Genomic DNA, 23,464 nt, shown 5'->3' with positions numbered 1-23,464 from the left:
GGCAGGAGAATGGGGTTGAGAGGGATAGTGGATCAGCTATGATGGAATAGTGGAGCAGACGATGGGCAGAACAGCCTAATTCTCTTATGTCTTATGGTCTTATGGGCTATATAAGAATCTCTTAAATGCCCCCATGATGTACTTGCCTCTACCCCAAGCTCTGCCAATATATTTCTGACACCTACCACTCTCTATTAAAAACCTACCCTGATATATACTGCACGGAAACAGGCCATCTCGGCCCTTCTAGTCCGTGCCGAGCGCTTACTCTCACCCGCACTCAGCCCATAAGACATCTCCCCTAAACTTAGATATCGGGGCAGAATTAGGCCATTTGGCACATTGAGTCTGCTCCACCATTCCACAGGGTTCATTTATTCCTCTCAACCCCATTCTCCTGCTTTCTCCCCGTAACCTTTGACACCCTCACTAATCAGGAGCCTATCAACCTCCATGGCCTCCACAGCCATTCATAACAATGAATTCTACTGATTCACCCCAATTTGGCTAAACAAAGTCTTTCTCATCTCTGTTCTAAAGATACACTCTCTTTTCCTGAGTCTGTATTTTCGGGTCCTAGACTCCCCCACTATAGGAAACATCTGCTCCACATCCATTCTATCCGAGCCTTTCAATACTCGGCAGGTTTCATTGTGATTCCCACCCCTACCTTCCATTCTTGATGGAACTGGCTGAGTCTACAACGCTACAGCCTCTGGCCACGCTGTGCTTTCAGAATTATCCAGACAAGCGCTTGTACTGTGGAGGCACATAAGCTGCAAGTGTTATTAATGGGATGGCCAGCAGGGACCTGTTCTGTGCTGTTATTCTATAGAGTGGCATGGCATCGTTGTTGCTAGTGTGATGCTTTACAGTGTCAGCGATCGGGATTCAATTCCCACTGCTCTCTGTAAGGAGTTTGTACGTTCTCCCCATGACCGTGTGTGTTTCCTCCGGGTGCTCTGGTTTCCTCCCACATTCCAAAGATGTACGGGTTAGGGTTAGTAAGTTGTGGGCATGCTGTGTTGGTGCCAGAATCATGGCGACACACGTAGGCTGCCCAGCACATACTCAGACTGTGTTGGTTATTGACACAAATGACGTTTTTCACAGTATGTTTCGATATACATGTGATAAATAAAGCTAATCTTTAATCTTTAGTATTGAAGAGGCAGCCTGCAGGGACAGTACAACTCTAGGACAAATGGGAGTGATTAGGAGACACCACCCTCATTCAGTCTGGTAGACCACATGAAAAAATAAATTTGTTAGTAATCACCCATCACTCCCCGCATTTCAGTCAAAAAAAGCCCAAAGGATATTGCGGCCATTAACTCCATAACTTCACTTACCTCTGCTCAGCAGTAAGACTTTTTGTTCGTGTAAAGTCCTTGCTAACTATTTGTTGTGAGTTCAGCTAATATAAACCATCCACTAACTCACATTCCAATTCAGAGGTTGTCAAGAGAGCAGCTTAAAAAAGAAAAAAAAAATTATTAAACCCATTTCTTACCATTATGGTTGGCACAGCAAACTCGTCCCATCTGCCTGTACGTGGCCATGACCCCGCCCCATTCCCTACCTGTTCAAGTGTCTAAATGCCCCTCGAACATTACTATTGTATCTGCAGCTGCCACCTCCATAAGATTTATAGGCCATTCAGCCCATCGAGTCTCCTCTGCCATTTTATCATGGCTGATTTATTATCCTCCTCAATCTCATTCTCCTACCTTCTCCTCCTCTGCTTTAAATATATCCAGTGATTTGTCCTCCACAGCTGTCTGTGGCATTGAAATCCACAGATTTATCATCCTCTGGCTAAAGAAATTCCTCCTCATCTCTGTTCTAAAGGGACACTCTTGAATTCTGACTCTGTGCCCTCTGATCCTAGACTTCCCATACACACACACACACACATATATATGTGTGTGTGTGGGTGTGTGTGTGGGTGTGTGTGTATGTGTTTCTATGTATATATATGTGCCCAAGACTTACGCACAGTAATGTAAATCTCCTTTGAACTCCCCCCCACCTCAAGGTCATACCCTGTAGTATTTGGTTAGACTCCCCCAGGATCAGAGACTATAAAGAGACACCAGAGACTGTGGGGTCTGGAATATGGACCAACAAAATAGTGGAGTTACTCAATGGGTCAGGCAGCACCTATGGGGCTGGAATTGGACAGTGGACATTTTGGATTGAGACCCATCATCTGGGCTGAAAGGTGGAGAGGAGATGGCAGGTGAAAGGTGGATCCAGGTGAGGAGGGTCTATGGACTATTGGAGGAATAGTGACGGATGCTGGGAGGTGAGAGATGGGAGATGGCAAGGTAGATTGGAGGATGATCTCTAGCATATGAGACATCCATTCAATGTGGGATAGAAATTGTCCTTGAGCTGGGGCATATACTTTCCAGGGTAGGGCCATCTAAAACTCGAGGTCAACGTGAGAGGGAAAAGATCTTAAAGGATGCCTGAGGAGTAACTTTTTCACACAGAGTGCGATGGGTATAAATATAACGTTGTTTGTTACAAATACATTGAAACATTGAAATGTACAGTAAGGTGCGTCAAATCCAATCAGCAAAGATGGTGTTGGGTGCCCCTCAGGTGTCACCAAACTTCTGGCTCCAACATAGCAAGCATATACGGAACAAGGTGCCAGAGGAAACGGTAAGAGTGGGTACGATTACGACATTTAAGAAACATTTGGACCGGTAACACAATTTACTGGAAGAACTCACACTACGGATGGCAAGGTTTAGAGAGATATGGGTCAAGCTCAGACAAGTGGGACTGGCCCAGGATGCCACCAAGGTCAGTATGGATGAGTTGGGCTGAAGGGCCTCCTTCTGTTCAGTATGGCTCTATGAGACGACTTGAAAGGCAATTGAGGCAGACTTTCCTCCCTTTCCCAGTCGCTGTTTTTTCACATCTGATGAAAGTCAAGATTAAATAAAAACTTTATGGGATGGAATATTTTCATTGCAGCTTTTCCTTAATCAGTTCCGTCTGCCAGTTGAATCATGCCTGCTTCTCCCTTGGGGTATAGCAGGATTGTTTCAACGGCCTCTCAAGTAGGAAACTCCACCGCTGAGTCACCACCAGCCGGGCAGCCAAGGTGCAGGCAGGGCCAACAGGAACGTTACTCAACCTGACTGTGTCTGGTCAGCATGATTGTTGGCACTGCCTTTTGCCTCTCTCCTTCCCTTCCCCTTCCCCTCTCTCCTCTTCTCTCTCCTTCCCTCCTTCCCTCACTCCCTCTCCCTCTCTCCTTCCCTCCCCTTCCCCTCCCTCCCCCTCCCTCTCCCTCTCCCTGCAAGTTGATGGTTAAGGTCTCCTTGCAGAATCCCGTATGCACATTCCAGGGTGGGACCAGGGAGATCCAAACTGTCAGAAGTGGCTGTTCCCCTCTCCTTCCCTTCCTCTCCCTCCCCTTCCCCTCCCCCTTTCTCATTCCCTCCTCTCTCTCTTCCCTCCCTCCCTCTCTTTTGCTTTCTCCCTCCCTCTCACCCCACTCCCTTTCCTTTCTCTTTCTTCCCTCCGTCTCCCTCCCCTTCCCCTTTCTCATTCCTTCTCCTCTCTCTCTCTTCCCTCCTTCTCTCTCTCTCTCTCCCTCTCTCTCTCTCTCTCTCTCTCTCTCTCTCTCTCTCTCTCTCTCTCTCTCTCTCTCTCTCTCTCTCTCTCTCTCTTCTCTCTCTCTCTCTCTCTCTCTCTCTCTCTCTCTCTCTCTCTCCCTCTTCCTTTCTTCTCTCCCTGCAAGTTGATGGTTAAGGTGTCCTTGCAGAATCCCGTATGCACACTCCAGGGTGGCACCAGGGAGATCCAAATTGTCAGAAGTGGCTGTTTCCTCTCCTCCACCACCACGTTTGTGAATGCTCCATGAACCTGTAAACACGATCACGTCCTCTTTATTTATTTGTGTAGATTATGGTAACTTTATATCTTTGCACTGTACTGCTGCTGCAAAACAACAGATTTCATGTCAGTGAAAATAATCCCGATTCTGCCGTTAAACTATCTGCCCCTTTCAAGGTTAAATACCCCATAGCTGCTATGCAAGGAGTTCTACTTATTTGTCATAACCAAAAAAGAATCTAGAAAGAAGTGGCTCCCGCCTGTCCATGACCACATTGTGGATCACGCTGTGCACAGACTAATTTCTATACATCCAACAACACAGCACTTTTTTGATGAAATTCAGAGAAGTGTTTCATAGGGTACAAAGTTCTGTCTGTCGCAAGGGAATTGGCTTACAAAGACCAAGCTCTTCAAGTTCCTTTTCATTGGAATGAGAGAGTGTGGGGAATGTTGTGTCTGTCTAGAAGTCTCTGTTTGATGGGTTCAGGAAGACTAAGTCAAAGAGTTGTATCAGACAGAATTAGGCCCTTTGGCCCATCATGCCCATGCTGCCTTTTGATTCAATCTACCCTTATTACCCTACAGCCACCTGGCTCCTGAACCTGTGTGGATGACTTCACTCACCTAACGTTCAACAGATTCCACAACCTATGGACTCACTATGAAGGACTCTCCAATTCATGTGCTCAATATTATTTGTTGATTAATTTATAATTTTTGTATTTGCACAGATTGTCTTCTTTTATACACTGGTTGCTTGTCAGTTTTTGAGTGTAGTTTTTCACTGATTCTATTGTATTTTTGTTTTACTGTGAATGCCTGCAAGAAAATAAATGTCAGGGTGACATATGTGTACTTTGATAATAAATGTACTTTGATCTTTGATTTGTCCACAGTTGGTTAGTATCCTGCTTTGCCTTGGCCGTTCACGTACTTGTCCATTTAAGATGATTCTTAAATACTGTGAGACCTCCACCAATTCCTCGGCAATGTTCTGAACAACTTCTATGTGGAAAACTCCCTTCACCTTCTTTCCTTTAGCCTATACCATCTTGTTTTAGATATCTTCCCCAGCCATGGGAAAATGCTCTTTACCATCTACCCCTTCAGGATTTTGTATATAGCAACACACGGAAAATGCTGGAGGAACTCAGCAAGTCAGGGAGCATCGATGGATGGGAATAAACAGTGAATGTTTTGGGCTGAGACCCTTCATCAGGACTGGGAGGGAAGGGAGAAGAAGCCAGAGTAAGAAGGTGGGAGGAGGGAAGCTCAAAGGTTATATGTGAAGCCATGTGAGGGAGAAGGTGGGTGAATTGGAGAGGGGGATGAAGTAGGAAGCTGGGAGGTGATAGGTAGGGAAGGTAAAGGCGGAAGAAGAAGAAGGGTAAGAAGTGGGGCACCAGAATGTACAGACAATGGCAGAAATCGAACCCTAATCTTACAGCTGAAGCTGTAAAGCGATGCACTAACCACAACACTGCTGGACTTGAGTTTGACATTCTCGGGACAGCCCTTCCTACAATGTGGCACTCCAATAGCACAGCTCTAGATTGTCAGGGGTGTGCTTGTTTTAACCCAGAGGGAAATCCCCTCCCACTGAACCACATCTCAACAAGCTCCAGAGGGCTGACTGTTTCTGCTAACACCTCTTGATTTCTAAAGTTGTTGACAGAAATTTAGTAACAGGAAGGACATTGACCTGAATCCAAGCCTCTATAGATTCTCTCCCTACTGGGAGCTAACTGCTGCGACATTGGGCTGTTACTGCAATATTTAAATCTCTGGTATCACAATGCTTTCTGTACACCACCCAACTTTTCCCGATAGCTGGGCCACACAGTGTTGAACTGTGCCCAGCTTCTCCTTTAGAATTTGTGGAGAGGTGATTTTCCTGGCTGCAGCATTGTCTGGAAAATTTCTCAGAATCAGAATCAGGTTTTACCCTCCAACCTGATGGCATGAACCATGATTTCTTGAACTTTCAGTATTGTCCCCTCCCCTCTCCTTCACCGTTCCCCATTCCTGTTTCCCTCTGTCACCTTATCTGCTTACCTGCCCATCACCTCCCTCTGGTGCTCCTCCCCCTTGCCTTTATTTCATGGTCTTCTATCCTCTCCTATCATTTTCCCAGTTCTCCTGGCTTCACTTATCATCTACTACCTTGTACTTCTTCCTCCCCTCCTCCCGCCTCCTTACTCAAGACTTCCCGTCTTTTTTCCAGGCCTGTTGAAGGGCCATGGCCCAAAATGTTGACTGTTTACTCTTTTTCATAGATACTGCTTGGTCCGCTGAGGTCCCCTGGCATTTTATCTGTGTTGTTCAAGTAAATTGTCACTGGTTTGTGGCAGAAGTACAGTACAATACATAAAAATTACTATGTTATAACAATTAAATGGATGAGTGAATGGATAGTTAGATAGTCCAAAAGAGAAATAGCAAGGTACTGTGCATTGGTCCAAGAGCTATTCAAAAATCTGATAATGGAGGGAAAGAAGCTATTCCTAAAATGTTGAGAGTGGGTCTTCAGCCTCCTGTATCTCCTCCCTGATGGTAGTAATGGTAAGAGGTCATGTCCTAGACTGAGGGTCCTTAGTAGTGGATGCTGCCTTCTTGAAGATGTGCTCGATGGTGGGAAGAGTTGAGCCTGTGATGGAGCTGGCTGAGCCCACATCCCTTTGCAACCTCAGCACACTTGAGAATTCATATCAGGTGGAGACGTCGTCTACCGGTGGAATACTGTCCACCGTACATATATTTGGCTGTCTGCCATTGCCAGTGTGTCTTTGATCAGACAATCAGAATGAGATTTATTAATAACACAAGAGATTCTCCAGACACACACAAAATGCTGAGGTAACTCAGCAGGTCAGGTAGCATGGATGGAAGTGAATAAAGAGTCGACATTTCGGACCTAGACCTGATGAAAGGTCTCCATCTGAAACGACGACTCAGACTTAATAATACTGTTTTATGTGATGTCGAGTTTGGTTTGCCGCAGCAGCACAGCGCCAAGGCATAAAATTACTGTGAATTGCAAAATAAGTATCTTGTTCATAAAAAGGTAGTGTTCATGGGTTCATTGACTGCTCACTCAAGCTGGCAGCTTCACTTTCTCTGATCTCTCGGCTCTAAGGTGAAAACTGTCCTACTCCCTCAGGGTAACTAACCGGCACAGAGACAATACAGGGAAACAATGGTGGCTGTATATACAGGGTCTTTAAAGTGACCATATGCACTTTGAGAAGCATTACAAGGAAAATGTGCTCTAATATACCAGGGCAAGTTGTATGGGGTAGTTTTAAGGTAGTTTTTAAGGAGGGTTGAGCATCAAGAAGCAGAGAGAGTGAGAGAGAAAGTGCAAACAAGAAAGAGAAAGAAAATGAAAGACAGATTGAGAAAGAAAGGAAGTAGAAGAGAGAAAATGTGAGAGAGAATGATAAAGAACAAGAGAGATAGAGAGAATGAGACAAAGCAAGAGAGAACAAGAGGGAGAGAGGGAAAGCAAGAGAGAGAAAATGATCAAATGAAAGAGTGAAAATGAGTCAGAGAACAAAAGAAAGAATGAGTGATAGAGAGAGTTTAAGAGAATGAGAACGAGAGGGAGAGAGAAAGAGAAAACAATGGAGAAAGAGAGGAGGGTGGAGAGGTTTCAGAGCTGAGGACGTAGGCAGCTCAAGATGTGACTGCTAATGTTTTGTCCCTTGGGAGAGAGCAGGAATTTAAATTTGACTGCTTTATGTGGGTGTGGTAAACACAGCCACTGGTGTGCCCTTAACATGTTTGATGACAATCGAGAGGGGGCAAACCTGAGGGGCCCCATCCTTCACTGGACAGAGCCCTGTCTCATCCTACTCTCCAACAGCACTGCATGGGACTGTTTAACTTGTTTGCAAGAGAATGTTTGTGATGTTTGAGGAACCTTTTGGCTTCACTGTCCAGCTTACTTGAGACAACCAGACTGGGTTGAGCTGAGTCAGATGTTCACTTTGGGAAAGATGTGACAGTCTTGGAATGAATCCTGAAGAGAGGGAGCAGCTGATTGGACAGGCAGGATTCTTGTTCATTGGGCTGAGGAGATTGGGAAAGTTTATTATTGTCATCCGTACCAAGTTGGGTGGTATGATAGCATAGCGGTTTGTGTATGCTTTGCAGCACCAGCAGCTTGGCTTCAATTCTGCCACTGTCTGTAAGGAGTCTGCAGTTTCTCCCTGTGACTGCATGGGTTTCCTCCGAGAGATTTGGTTTCCCCCCACATTCCAAAAACGTACAGGTTAGTAGGTTAGTGGGTCACATGGGTGTTATTGGGTGGCAGAGGCTTAATGAGCCGAAAGGGCCTGTTATTGTGCCGTAAACTCCGAATAGATAAAATAAAATAATTTCTTTTCATGCATTCCGGACAGATTATTCCATGCATAAGTACATCGAGGTAGTAAGTGGAAAGCAGAATGCAGAATATAGTGTTGGAGTTAGAGGGAAATTGCAGAGCAGGTAGATAAATGAAGCTGAAGGGCCATGAAGAGCTATACTGAGAAATCAACAATTCACCCCCAGCATGTGAGAGGTCCATTCAAGAGTCTGGTAACAGCAGGATAAGAAACGGTCCTTGGTCATGTGTGTATGTGCTCTTAGGCTTTTTATAGAAACACAGAAACATAGAAAACCTACAGCACAATACAGGCCCTTCGGCCCACAAAGCTGTGCCGAACATATCTTTACCTTAGAAACTACCTAGGCTTACCCATAGTCCTCTATTTTTCTAAGCTCCATGTATCTATTCAGAAGTCTCTTAAAAGACCCTATCATATCCGCCTCCACCACCGTTGCTGGCAGCCCATTCCACATCCTCACCACTCTCTGCGTAAAAAACTTACCCCTGACATCTCCTCTGTACCTACTCCCCAGCACCTTAAACCTGTGTCCTCTCGTGGCAACCATTTCAGCCCTGGGAAAAAGCCTCTGATTATCCTCACGGTCAATGCCTCTCATCATCTTATACACCTCCATCAGGTCACCTCTCATCCTCCATTGCTCCAAGGAGAAAAGGCCGAGTTCCCTCAACCTATTCTTATAAGGCATGCTCCCCAGTCCAGGCAACATCCTTGTAAATCTCCTCTGCACCCTTTCTATGGTTTCCACATCCTTCCTGTAGTGAGGCGACCAGAATTGAGCACAGTTCTCCAAGTAGGGTCTGACCAGGGTCCTATGTAGCTGCAACATTACCTCTCGGCTCCTAAACTCAATCCCATGATTGATGAAGGCCAATGCTCGGTATGCCTTCTTAACCACAGAGTCAACCTGCGTAGCAGCTTTGAGTGTCCTATGGACTCGGACCCCAAGATCCTTCTGATCCTCCACACTGCCGAGAGTCTTACCATTAATGCTATATTCTGCCATCATATTTGATCTACCAAAATTAACCACCTCATACTTATCTGGGTTGAACTCCATCTGCCACTTCTCAGCACAGTTTTGCTTCCTATCGATGTCCCGCTGTAACCTCTGACAGCCCTCTACACTATCCACAACACCTCCAACCTTTGAGTCATCAGCAAATTTACTAACCCATACTTCCAATTCCTCATCCAGGTCATTTATAAAAATCACAGAGAGTAGGGGTCCCAGAACAGATCCCTGAGGCACACCACTGGTCACCGTCGTCCATGTAGAATATGACCCGTCTACAACCACTTCTGTAGGCAAGGCAGTTCTGGATCCACAAAGCAATGTCCCCTTGGATCCCCTGCCTCCTTACTTTCTCAATAAGCCTTGCATGGGGTACCTTATCAAATGCCTTGCTGAAATCCATATACACTACTTCTTCTGCTCTACCTTCATCAATGTGTTTAGTCACATCCTCAAAAAATTCAATCAGGCTCGTAAGGCACGACCTGCCCTTGACAAAGCCATGCTGACTATTCCTAATCATGTTATTCCTCTCCAAATGTTCATAAATCCTGCCTCTCAGGAACTTCTCCATCAACTTACCAACCACTGAAGTAAGACTCAGTGGTCTATAATTTCCTAGGCTATTTCAACTCCTTTTCTTGAATAAGGGAACAATTTTTGCAACCCTCCGATCCTCCGGGACCTCCCCTGTCCCCATTGATGATGCAAAGATCATTGCCAGAGGCTCAGCAATTTCCTCCCTCGCCTCCCAGCCTGGGGTACATCTCATCTGGTCCTGGTGACTTATTCAACTTGATGCTTTCTAAAAGCTCCAGCACACCCTCTTTCTTAATATCTACATGCTCAAGCTTTTCAGTCCACTGTAAGTCATCCCTACATCACCAAGATCCTTTTCAGTAGTGAATACTGAAAAAAAGTATTCATTAAGTACCACTGCTATCTCTTCTGGTTCCATACACACTTTTCCACTGTCACACTTGATTGGTCCTGTTCTTTTACATCTTATCCTCTTGCTCTTCACGTACTTGTAGGATGCCCTGGGGTTCTCCTTAATCCTGTCCGCTAAGGCCTTCTCATTGCCCCTTCTGGCTCTCCTAATTTCATTCTTAAGCTCCTTCCTGCTAGCCTTATAATCTTCTAGATATCAATCATTGCCTAGTTTTTTGAACCTTTCATAAGCTTTTCTTCTTGACTAGATTTATTACAGCCTTTGTACACCATGGTTCCTGTACCCTACCATAGCTTCTCTGTCTCATTGGAACGTACCTATGTAGAACCCCACGCAAATATCCCCTGAACATTAGCCACAGTTCTTCCATACATTTCCCTGAGAACATCTGTTCCCAATTTATGCTTCCAAGTTCCTGCCAGATTGCCTCAAATTTCCCCTTACTCCAATTAAACGTTTCCCTAACTCGTCTTATCCTATCCCTCTCAAATGCTATGGTAAAGGAGAAAGAATTGTGATCACTGTCTCCAAAATGCTCTTCCATTGAGAGATCTGACACCTGACCAGGTTCATTTCCCAATACCAGATCAAGTACAGCCTCTCTTCTTGTAGGCTTATCTACATGTTGTGTCAAGAAATCTTCTGCTTGATTGGACAGGGGAGAAGAGCAAATGACTGACATGGCAAGGATCTTTGATTATGTTGGTCACTTACCCAAGGGAGCAGGAAGTGTAGACAGAATCAGTGGAGGGAGGGGAGTTTGTCTGATGGACTGGGCATTCACAGCTTCTTGTGGTCATGGGCAGAGCAGTTGCGATACAAAGCATCTGGAAAGAACATAGACCATAGAACAGTACTGCACAGTACAGGCCCTACTGTAATCAACGCTTCTCTCTCCCATAGCCCTCAATTTTTCTTTCATCCATATGCATATCTATCAAGTCCTAATGAAAGGCCTTGGTCCAAAATATCATCTGTTTATTCCTCTCTATAGACATTGCCTGACTTGCTGAGTTCATTCAGCGTTTTGTGTGTGTGTGTGTGTGTGTGTGTGACTCTGGATTTCCAGCATCTGCAGAGTCCCTTCTGTTTAAGTCTATCTTAAGAAACTCTTATATGTCCCTAATATATCTGCCCTTAACAGCTTTAGCAACATGTTTCACACACCTACCACCCTCTGTGTAAAAAAACCTATCTCTGACGTCCCTCTTATTCTTTCACGGGAAGAACGTACAAGCTCCCTACAGACAGCAGCGGGAATCAAACCCCAATGGTGAACATAGCGTTTGCACTAACTGCTATGTTACCATGCCACTCATTACCAGTGGAAACAACTTGCTGGATGCTCCTTGTAGATGTGCTCAATGGTGGGGAGGGCTTTGCCTGTGACGGACTGGGCTGCTTCCACCACTTTTTGTAGTTATTTCTGTTCCTGTGCATTGGCGTTTCCATACCAGGTGCAACCAGTCAGGGTACTTACTGCTCTGCATCCATAGTTATATACTGTATATATAACTTTAAAAATATCCTCTCTTTTCCCTGCTTCCTTTTTCTCTTAGATTTGCTCTCTCTCTTTCTCTCTACTTTCCTTTCTCTTCCTCTTCCTCTCTTCATCTTCTGAATAAGGGCTGTACTGTACATGTGAGAAGGAGGAATTTCGTCACTTGGTGGGGGCAGTGTTGGGTTGGGTCATGGATCATTGGAGTTCTTTACTCTAGTGCAACATGAGGTGGAGTCATTGAATATATTCAAGGGCAGAGACAGATGGATTCTTGGTCTGTTTAGGCAGACAGGTGTAAGAGGGAAGGGGTAAGAAAGTAAGGTCAAGATCGGATCAGTAATGATCTTACTGAATAGAGGAAATCTCAATGGGCTGAATAGCCTTCTCTAATGTTCTTTGTTTATCCACTCTCCTTTTGTTTCTCTCTCTCTTTCTGCTCTCTTCTCTCTCCTCTCTCTCTCTCCCTCTCCTCTCTCTCCTTCCTTCCCTCTCTCTCTCTCCCTCCCTCTCTCTCTCCCTCCCTCTCTCTCTCCCTCCCTCTCTCTCTCCCTCTCTCTCCCCCCTCTCTCCCTCCCTCTCTCTCCCTCTCTCTCCCCTCTCTCTCTCTCTCTCTCTCTCTCTCTCTCTCTCTCTCTCTCTCTCTCTCTCTCTCTCTCTCTCTCTCTCTCTCTCTCTCTCTCTCTCTCTCATTATCTCTTCCCGTATCGGTTGAAGTTTTAATTTTAAACCTTGAAATGAAGTTGTGCAAACGTTAGAGAGAGTTTCAGCTGTTCACACACAAGCAGTAAGACACTGACATTTGCCACCACTCTGACGCTGTTACCTTGGTACAGCTGCCGTTGCGATGCATTGCATGCTGTCACTATGAGCAATGACCCAACCCTCCGAGTTTCAGCATAGCTATTCTTTGTGGCTTTATTGTATGATATCTGTAGCGTACAAGTCCAGCTACACTTTCCATAGGCTGAAATCTTGGCACACTGTCTAGATTGGGCATTTATGAATTGTTTAACATCCTACAGAAATCCAACACAAAGGGTGAGTTATTGCAATTTCCAAATTCAGTTCACTCGTTCTCTCAGTATAGGCTGTGTCTGTGGGAAATGTATGTGAAGTATTCACTCCTGGTGCTATATTTCTGAAGGGTCCTGTTAATTGTCTTTTCTGTCTTCTCTGCCCAAGATTGAGAATGTTGATGCCTGTCTCAGCTTCCTGGCAGTGAGAGGAGTTCATATTCAAAGTCTCTCGGCTGAAGGTAAGTCTGATTCCAGTGACTCAACACTCCCTCTCCGTCACTTCTAACACAGGCGGTGGAAGCCAGCTGGTGCTGAGGCGGGCCACGGATGACAGAAGTTATTGGTCTTTGACGTGGATAGATGGAACTGATTGATTCTGTTGACTCTGGGTCAGAAGAGTGGATTGGTGCTGAGTGTGGCACAGGTGGAGCTGATTGGTGCTGAGGTATGGTACAAGTTGAGCTGATTGGCTCTGAAAAAGGGCACAGTAGAGTTGATTGGATCTGAGATAGGGCTCAGGGAGAGATGATTGGTGTATGAGTTTGACATGGACATTGCTGATTGGTGCTATTGAATTTGAATCAGAACTGATTGGCTCAGGTAGAGCTAACTGTCTATGTTCCGGTACCAACATAGTATGCCCACAACTCACTAACCCTAAACCATATGTCTTTGGAATGTGGGAGGAAACCAGAGCACCCAGAGGAAACCCACACAGTCAGAGGGAGAATGTACAAACTCCTCACAAACTGTGGCAGGAATTGAATCTTGATCTTATAGCCGGCACTGTGAAGTTTTGCACTAATTGCTACGCTACCGTTCTGCACTATGGGTTAGTGGGTTAATTGGTCACATTGGTGTACTTGGCCATTGTGTTTGTTGATGGTCAGTGGGCCAAGATATCTGTTTTCCTCCAAACCTCTCTATGATACCAAAGGTTTGAAGGCCTCGGGTACTGACACAAGAGACTGTATTTGCTGGAATCTGAAGTAAAGCTCAAAGTGCTGGAGGAACTCAGTGAATTCCATGGACTTCTCTGGACTTCATCAGGACTTAGAGAGGGCCTTGACCATTTCTCTCCGTAGGCATTGCCAGAACAGCTGCGTTCCTCCAGGTAACACACACAAAATGTTGGAGGAACTCAGCAGGCCAAGCAGCATCTATCGCAAAGAGTATTGTTTTCCATAGATGAGCTCTTCCAGCATTTTGAGTGTGTGGCGTGGATTTCCAGCATCTGCAGATTTTCTCTTGCTTGGAATTCCTTCAGCTTCTGTGTGTGTTAACATAGAACATAGAACACCATACCGACCTTTAATTTACTCTTCAGATCAATTTAACCCTTCCCTCCTACATAGCCCTCCATTTTTCTATTACCCATGTGTCTATCTAAGACCCTGTTATAAACCCCTCATATATCTGCCTCTATCACCACCTGTGGCAATGCACACCCCTCACTCGCAGTAAAAAACCTCGCTCTAACATTCCCCCTAGACTTTCCTCCTTTCACTTTAAAGTTATGCCCTTGTATTCAGCATTTGCACCCTGGGGAAGTCTCTGGCTATCCAAATTCCAGATGTTTCTGATTCCAGCATCTGCAGTCTCTTGTGTCTCCATTCACTGAGACCTTATTGTATTGGTAAAGGACCAGTCGACTTCAATGTAATCACAGTGTCAGATATCCGGTCACACCAGCAACTGATAAATGGCTTTCTTGTTTCATCTGGAAGTTTCAGCCCAAAGTGAAGGTACCTTCAATTCAGATAAAGGGCCTCGAACCTTCAACCGTCTATTTCCTTCCACAGATGTTGCCTGACCTGTTGAGTTCTTCCAGCAATTTTTAACTTTATTATTTATTTAGAGGTATAGTGCGGAACAGGATCCCCCAAGCTAACGAGCCACACTGCCCAGCAACTCACCTATTTAACCCTAGTCAAATCGCAGGACAATTTACAATGACTAATGTGGGAAGAACCCGGAGCACCCGGAGGAAACCCACATGCACATGGGAAGAGCGTACAAACTTTCTTACAGAGGACGCCGGAACTGAACTCCAAATTCCAATGCCCTGACTTGTAATGGCATTGTGCTAACCACTGTGCTACCATGGCAACCAAGACGGTGTATATTTGTTGCTCTGTATAAAGTCCTGAAAGGGGTAGAAAGCAAAAATCTTTTTCTCCTAGTGGGGGATAGCTAAAACTTGAGCGTATAGGTTAAAGGAGAGAAGGAGAAGGTTGAGGCGGTGGGAGGTGGCGTCCCCACCACACAAAGGTTTTCCAGAACATTCTGCCAAAGACCTCGTGGAGGTAGACAGTCTCACAGCGTTTAAGAAACATTGAGATAAGTACTTGAATTATCAAAACAACGAAGGCCACTGATAGCACACGCAAAATGCTGGAGGAACTCAGCTAGATTTCTAGCATCTGCAGAATCTCTCATGACCCTGAAATCTTGTTCACCACAATGCCACAGTTTATTTTTTTCATTTCTTTTAGAGTTATTGAGACCAATAACTGGCAATACAGAAACTGGTGCTTCAGCCCATCTTGTCCATACTTGTCATTACACTTACCCCATTTACCTGCATCAGCTCCCTGGCCATCACATCCTTGATAGTTCATTTGCTAGTCTCGAGGCTTTTTACACGTTGTGCCAGTGCTTGCCTCTGCCACCTCCTTGGATGGTGCGTTTAAGATTCCACCCACCCTTTCCATGGAAAGATTCCCTTTATAATGGCAGTGTTTGGATAACTACAGTGATTTATTTGTTACATGTACATTGAAACATTACAGTGAGATGTGTTGTCTGTGTCAATGACCAATGCAGCCTGAGGGTGTGCTAGAGACAGCCCTCCCTCAGGTGTCGCCATGTTCCCGGCACCAACAACATATGCCCAGAGCTCAGTAATCCTAACCAGTACTTTTTGGGAACGTGGGAGGAAATCAGAGCATCCGGAGGAGGCCCACGCGGTCATGAGGAGAACGTACAAACTCCTTACAGTGGGAATTGAGTCTTGATCCTCTGCTTGTGACGCTGTGAAGTGTTATACTAATGGCTATGGTACCATGCTGCCCCAGGAGAGAAAAGGTTCAGGGAGATATGGGCTGAACCCAGGCGAACAGGACAAGTTTGGTGGGCACCGTGATCGATATGGATGAGCTGCATCAATTTCCTTGCTATAGTACTCTGCGTCTCAATGGAACTGTATCCCTATGCCCTCCTGTCCTACACACTCCCAACATGGGATAAAGATTTTTATTGTCTACTCCTTCCACCCCTTCATCCCATTGAACATGGAACAAGAAATATAGAAGAAGGCCATTCACTCCATCGTGTTGTGCCGAATGAGTTCCACCCTCATATTGGGCACTCCCTTGAGACGCATTAGATTGGAGATGCTGGAATCTCGAGCAAATCCAAAACCTGATTCAGGGTTTTGACCCGAATCCTTCCCCTCTACAGATGCTCCCCTTAACCCATGAGAGAAACACACATGCCAGTGGAATCAATTTAAATGTCTCTTAACTTCTGCAACTAACTTTTTTTTTTGCATTTAATGTCAGCAAGACCATCGGAATCAGAATCAGATTTAGTATCATTAACATATATCATGAAATTTATTGTGTTGCAGCACCGGTACAGTGACATACGTGAAAATTATAAATAACAGTAAGAAATATGTAAAAACATCAAATTAAATAACTAGTGCAAAAAGAGAGCAAAAGTACTGAGGTAACATTCATACGTTCAATGTCCATTCAGAAATCTGATGGCAGAGGGAAGGAAGCTGTTCCTGAAATGTTGAGTGTGTGTTTTCAGGCTTCTGTACCTGCTCTCTGATGGTAGCAGTGAGAAGAGAGCACGTCCTGGGTGAGGGGGGTCCTTAATGATAGATGCCACCTCTTAGAGGCATTGCCTTTTGAGGATGTGCTCAGTGCTTGGCAGGCCATGTACATGACCTCCTATTTTGCATTTTTAGATGACTTGCAGTAATTTTTATATCTTGCACTGTACTGCTGTCACAAAACAAGAATTTTTCCTGACATCTGTCAATAATAATAAATCTGATTCTGAGCCGTTGTCTCCTCAATCCACACCTCCCCCTCCCTCAAATGCTTTCATCATCCCCCTCCTCACTTGGTCCTGCATAGCACCTCCCAGTCCCTTCCTCACAGCCCTCCACCTCCCCCACCCCACCCCAGCTCTTTATACTGACTATCTCCTTTCTATAACCTCAGTTCTAATGCAGGGTCTTGACAAGAAATGGCGACCATTTTGGAATTGGTTCATTATGTACCAAGATACAGTGAAAAGCTCGTCTTGCATACTGCTCCACACAGTGCACTGACTAAACAATAGCAATTGGAAATGTAAAAGCTATTAAAGGAACGCAATGCTGGCAAATGAAGTGCAAGATCATAACGAGGTAGATTGTAAGGTCATCTTATCCTACAAGAGTCTGTCCTTGAGCTTGGTGGTCCATGCTTTAAGCCTCTTGTATATTCCTCCCGATGGGAGGGGGGAGAAGAGAGAGGGTCTGGGGTGGGTGAGTTCCTAGATTATGCTGGCTGCTTCGCTAACAAGTGTAGACGGAGGGGAGACTGGTTTCCATGATGTGCTGAGCTGCATCCACAACTTGCTGCAGTTTTTTGCGGTCACTGGCAGAGCAGTTGCCATACCAAGCTGTGACGGATCGGACAAAATGGTGCAGCAATAAAAATTGGAGAAGGTCAAAGGCCAACGTTCCTGAGCTTCCTGAGGAAGTGGCGGCATTGGTGAACTTTCTTGGCCCTGGTGTTCACACGGTTGGATCCAGGTGATATTCACTCACAGAATCGGGTTTGTTATCACTGGCATGTGTTGTGAAATTTGTTAACCGAGCAGCAGTTCAATGCAATACATGATAATGTAGAAAGAATAAATAAAATTTTATATATAAAATAGTGTAAAAACAGAAGCAGATGAAGAAAAAGTGAGGTAGTGTTCATGGCTTTAATGTCCATTCAGGAGTTGGATGGCAGAGGGGAAGAAGCTGTCCCTGAATCACTGAGTGTGTGCCTTCAGGCTTCTGTACCTCCTCCCTGATGGTAACAGTGAGAAAAGCGACTGTCCTGGGCATTAGGTGTCTCTAATAATGGGCGCCACCTTTCTGAGGCACCACTCAACTAACTGGTGGTGATGTCTTGGATACTACGGAGTCTAGTACCCAAGATGATTAATTTTACCACTTTATGTAGCTTCCTTCGGTCCTGTGCAGTAGCCCCCTCCCCAATGCCAGACAGTGATGCAGACTTTCAAAATGCTCTCCATGGTACATATATAGAGGTTTTCGAGTGTTTTAAGCACATTAGGCTTAACCCTAATCCAAATCTCTTCAAGATCCTAATGAAGTATAGCCACTCTCTTGCCTTCTTTATAGCTGCATTGATATGTTGGGACCAGGTTAGATTCTCTGAGATCTTGATGCCCAGGAAATTGAAATTGCCCACTCTCTCCACTTCGGATCCCTCTGTGAGGATTGGTTTGTGTTCCCTTGCCTTACCCTTTCTGAAGCTCGTTCATCTTACTGATGTTGAGTGTCAGGTTGTTGCTGCGGTACCACACAACTAACTGGTATATCTCACTCCTGTACACTCTGTCATCTCCATCTGAGATTCTACCAACAATGGTTGCATCATCAGCAAATTTATAGATGGTATTTCAGCTATACCTAGCCACACGGTTATGGATGTCGAGAGAGTAGAGCAGTCGGCTAGGCACACACCCCTGAGGTGCACCACTGTTGATCGTCAGCGAGGAGGTGGTCTGCACAGATTGTGGTCTTCTGGTTAGGAAGCTGAGGATCTAATTGCAGAGGAAGGTACAGGCGCCCAGGTTCAATCAGGACTGTGGACGTCTCCACCCTCTCAACCTCAGCATTACTGAAGTAGACAGGAGCATGTGCACCTTCCTGAAGTCAAGGACCAGCTCTTTAGGGGAAAGTTGTCATTTGTTTTTTGGACCAAGTATATTCCATTTCTTTTCTTCGGCATTGTCCTGGTGTTAGCTGACTGGAACTGACAGTGCTAAACTCTGGAATACCCATCCTCCACCTTCATGTCTCTCACCCACCCTTCCCTAAGGCATCAACCCCCCTCCATCTCTCCTGTGTGACACACTGTCCAATTGTGTTCAAAGTCACTCCTGGCCTGTCTGAGCACTGTATCAATGGAAGCTTTTGTTTTACTTTCAAGCCTCTGTCTCGTCACTATGCAGAGAGCTCAGTGCAGGTCACGTGCACTGGGGAGGAATTTGAGTTCTAATACTTGAAATTCAAGAGATTCCACTGGAACCCAGACATCCATGGGCGTAAACTAATCCAGGAATTCCAAACCCTGTTGGAATTCTACAAGTCAGACACTGTGGGGTCCAGGGGTTTGTAGTCACCCTTCCTGGGCCAAATATAGCATACCACTTTGGTGTGAGTAATGATCAAGGCCCAGGCAACCCAGAGCTATTTACGCTCATTTTGCCCCTGGACTCTGGTTGGTCCACAGTTCCTCAGTAGGACAGGGTGAAGTCTAAATATGAACAGCAAGTGTTGTGACAAGTGGCAACTGAGAGACAGGAAAGCAAGCAGAACAAGGGCTTTTGTGCTTCACACATTACCTCATAGCTGTGTGGCCTGAAGGTTAAAGGTTTGGGTGCTCGTCATCTAGAGAGGAATATGATTCGCCATTCATTCACCGAACAATTTTCAAAAGGAATCAGTTGCATTTCAAAAGCACATAGATCATAGATTATTGAATGTTACAGCACAGTACAGGCCCTTTGGCCCACAATGTTGTGCTTGAACATACTCCAAGATCAATTTGACCCTTCCCTCCCACATTGCCCTCCATTTTTCTATCATCCATGTGCCTATCTAAGGGTCTCTTAAATCCCAATTATGTATCTGCCTCTGCCATAACCCCTGGCAGGGGCATTCCAGGCACTCACCACTCTGTGTTAAAAACTTACGCCTGACATCCCACTGTACTTCCCTCCAGTCACCTTAAAATTATGCCCTTTTTATTAGTCACTTCTACCCTGGGGAAAAGTCTCTGCTGGATTTCTCAAAATGCAGCACTTTGCATTTAGCTGAAATCTGTAAACCATTTGCAGATTCTCGGCCCACTTACCTAGCCGATCAGAATGCTCCTGTGATTCTTAATAAATCTCTTCGCTGTCTAAGATAGCACCTATTTTTGGATACAGAAAGGCCTAGATAGAGTGCATGTGGAAAGGATGTTTCTGTCAGTAGGAGAGTAAGACCAGAGTGCATAGCTTCAGAATAGAAGGACGTTTCTTTAGAACTGAGAGCTTTTCAGCCAGAGGGTGATAAATCCATGGTAACCGTTGACACCAAGGGCAGTGGAAGCCAAGTCAATGGGTGGATTTAAGGTAGGGTTTAATAGTCATGTTTAAACAGAGAGCTGTGAGTACTTGGAGCACACTGCCAGGGGATTGTTTGATGGCTCTGGGCCTGTACTCGCTGGAGTTTTAATGAGAGGGTTCCCATTGAAACCTACCGAGTATTGAAAGGCCTAGAGGGAGTGGATATGGAGAGGATGTTTCCAATAGTGAGAGACTCTAGAACCAGGGGGCACAGCCTCAGAATAGAAGGACATCCCGTTAGAATGGAAGGGGAGGAATTCCTTCAGCTGGTGGGTGGCGAATTCATTGCTACAGATGGCTCTAGAGGCCAAGTCACTGGGTGTAGTCAGAATTCTTGGCTGGTAAGCGTTAGAAGGAGAAGGTGGAAGAATGGGGTTGAAAAATATCAGCCATTATGGAATGGCAGAGAAGACTTGATGGGTCGAATGGCCTAATTCTGTCTTATGGTCTGCAAATTACTAACCACATCTTATACATTCTTGATCAGTAAGGGGGTGATAGGTAACTGTGTAGACAAGATTGTTCAGAGCAGGGACCTGGAACCAGCTCCTCGTTCATGTGTTTAACATATAGAACTGTTAGTAGGAATTTCCTGGGTACTGATAGGCTATGTATTTCTCCACATCATTGCAACACCTGCTATATTTCTGAAGCACAGCTTCTTATGAGGGCATTAGCACAAAGCTTTGCAGTGGTAGCAATCACCAATCAGGTTTCAATTCCCTCCACCCTCTTTCCCTGGAGCTGCACGGGTTCCCTCCAGGTATTCTGGTTCTCTTCCACATTCCCAAGATGTATGCGTTAGGGTCAGTGAGCTGCGGCCATGGCACCGGAAGTGTGGTGACACTCGCGGGCTGCTCCCTGCAGAATCCTCGGACTGCGCTGGCTGTTGACACAACACAATGCATTTCACTGTACGTTTTGATGTTTCGATGTGACAAATAAAGCTAGTCTTTACCTTTTTCTCTAATCTTTGACATACTTCATTGGCTGTGAAGCTCTTTGGGACAGTTTGAAGTGAGAGGTGCTACAGATCTTAATAGTAAAGAAGTTTGTGTCTTTCCTGGCTATGAGTGTAATGCACTGATCTCACTAGGAACACAGTATAGCTGTTGTGTCTGTACTGGGGTTAATCTGGGGCCAACTAAGGCAGTGACTGATTTACAATTGCTCATTTGCCAAGATGTATTTTGTTTTGCTCTTTCTGGACAAGAGGAGGTGACTAAGTAGAAAGAGCTCTATACAAAATTTCACAGCTGGCACTCCAATCTCATGACCGTCCAGGTTACTCACCGAAACTCATCAGGCTGAGGTCACTGGACTCCACGATCGTCACGTCGAAAGTGCACAAGATAAATGTTACTCCTCCCTGTGTTTGTGCACCCATGCTGTGGAACTCTTTGCCAGTTTAAATCACCATACATAAGATTCTGTCACATCAGGATGACTCTGACCCACGGACTCACTTCCAGCTCATTCTCAGTATTGATTTTTATTTTCACTATTTGTCTTCCTTTGCACATTGCTTGTTTGCCTGTCTTTCTTTATGTATAGTTTTTCTCATGAATTGGGTTTATCATAGGTTCTATTCTAGCGGCCTTAAGGTGTTTTGAGGAGCATAGAGTGGCGATGTCAGATAAGTTCTTTACACAGAGAGTGGTGGGTGTGTGCAACACTCTGCCAAAGGTGGTGGTAGATACATCAGGGGCATTTAAGAAATTCTTAGGGAGGCACATGGATGATAGAAAACTGGGATGTTATGTAGGAGGGAAGATTGATAGAGTAGGTTAAAAGTCAGCACAACATCGTGGGCCAAAGGGCCTGTTTGTGGTCAAAAAGCAGGATCTTCCAGTGGCCACCCATTTTAAATTCACTTCCCATTCCCATTCCGATACGTCCATCCATGCCCCCCCCCGCCCCCCTTCACTGTTGGGATAAGGCCACACTTAGGTTGGAGGAACATCACTGTTTGGGTAATATCCAACCTGATGATGTGAACATCAATTTCTCAAACTTCCAGTAATGCCTCCTCCTCCCCTTCACCATTTCCCATCCCCTTTTCCCTCTCTCATGTTATCTCCTTGCCTGCCATCACCTTCCTCCGGTGCTCCTCCCTCCTCCTCTTTCTTCCATGGCCTTCTGTCTCTTTCACCAATCAATTTCCTAACTCTGTGCTTCATCCCTCCCCCTCTGAGTTTCACCTCTTGTCCAATGTTTCTCTCTCCCCTCCCCACCTTTCAAATCTACCCCTCAGCTTTTATTCTCCAATCTTCCCGAAGGGTTTCAGCTCGAAACGTCGACTGTACTTTTCTCCATAGATGCTGCCTGGCCTGCTGAGTTCCTCCGGCATTTTGTGTATGTTACTCGGATTTCCAGCATCTGCAGATTTTCTCTTGCCCATATATGCAGTAATCTTTATGGTCTATGTTCTATATTCTATCTTATTTCTTTATTTTTCCTGTAAATGCATGAAAAATGAATCTCAGGATGTTATATGGTAACATATATGTACTTTGGTAGTAAATTTATTTTGAACTTCGCATTGTTAGGGTAGTGCTGGACTGTGGGAGGTGCTGTAATGTTTGGATAAGATGTAAAGGTGGGGTTTCCCCCCCATCCACATCCCCACCATCTCCTGCATACTCAGCGGAAAGGGAAAGATCCCACTGTAGTAGGGCAGTTTACTGTGGGCTCCAAGTTATTTATCCTACAGCCCAAAGAAGAGACTTGCCTCAGGACTGCCCAACAGGCTTCATGGCCAAAGAAGGACTTCAGAAGCATGATTGGTCCGGTTTCCAAGGTGCCAACAGTGCACGATAAGATCCAACAGGAAACAACGCGAGAGTGTTGTGAGGTGGTCACTAAAAAACCCCCTATTCTCCTACCGATAACCAGAGCACTCTCTCCACTCCCAGCAAGGGTTAATATTGATGGGGTCAGATGCTGAGGGGGGAACGGGTGGGGTGGTGGGGGGGATTGAGAGATTCAGAGATCAAGCCTCAAAGTGGAGGGGCAATGTGGATGTTGCTGGGGCTTGAGGACCTGAGTTATAAGGAAAGGTTGATTAAGTTAGAACTTTATTCTCTGGAGTGCAGGAAGATCTTATAGAAGTGTCCAAATTTTACGAGGGGTATAGATACAGTGAGTGTACTAAGGCTTTTCCACTGAGGCTGGGTGAGACTAGATAATGGGTTCAGGGTGGAGAGTCACATGCAATACAGAAAAGTGACGGGCTATGTAAGAGGGAAGTCTGGGAGTGGACTGGAGGGTTAGCACAGCATTGTGGGCCAAAGGGCCTGTACTGTGTTGTTG

At 45.3% G+C, this 23,464-nt stretch overlaps 1 protein-coding gene across 3 annotated transcripts in view; it reads left to right on the top strand.

Annotated features, from left to right (window-relative positions):
• Window positions 1-23,464, top strand: part of nav3 (neuron navigator 3) — a 449,774-nt gene that overhangs the window by 84,390 nt on the left and 341,920 nt on the right. For all 3 annotated transcript variants that reach the window (XM_059977545.1, XM_059977548.1, XM_059977547.1), the window contains one exon: window positions 12,903-12,975. In XM_059977545.1, the coding sequence (XP_059833528.1) occupies window positions 12,903-12,975 (73 nt within the window). The remainder of the gene's footprint in view (window positions 1-12,902; window positions 12,976-23,464) is intronic.

This window comes from Hypanus sabinus, chromosome 8 (assembly GCF_030144855.1).
Source record: "Hypanus sabinus isolate sHypSab1 chromosome 8, sHypSab1.hap1, whole genome shotgun sequence".
Lineage (NCBI taxonomy): Eukaryota > Metazoa > Chordata > Chondrichthyes > Myliobatiformes > Dasyatidae > Hypanus > Hypanus sabinus.
Note: the sequence above shows the minus strand (reverse complement) of the source record. Positions and strands in the feature narration are given on the sequence as shown.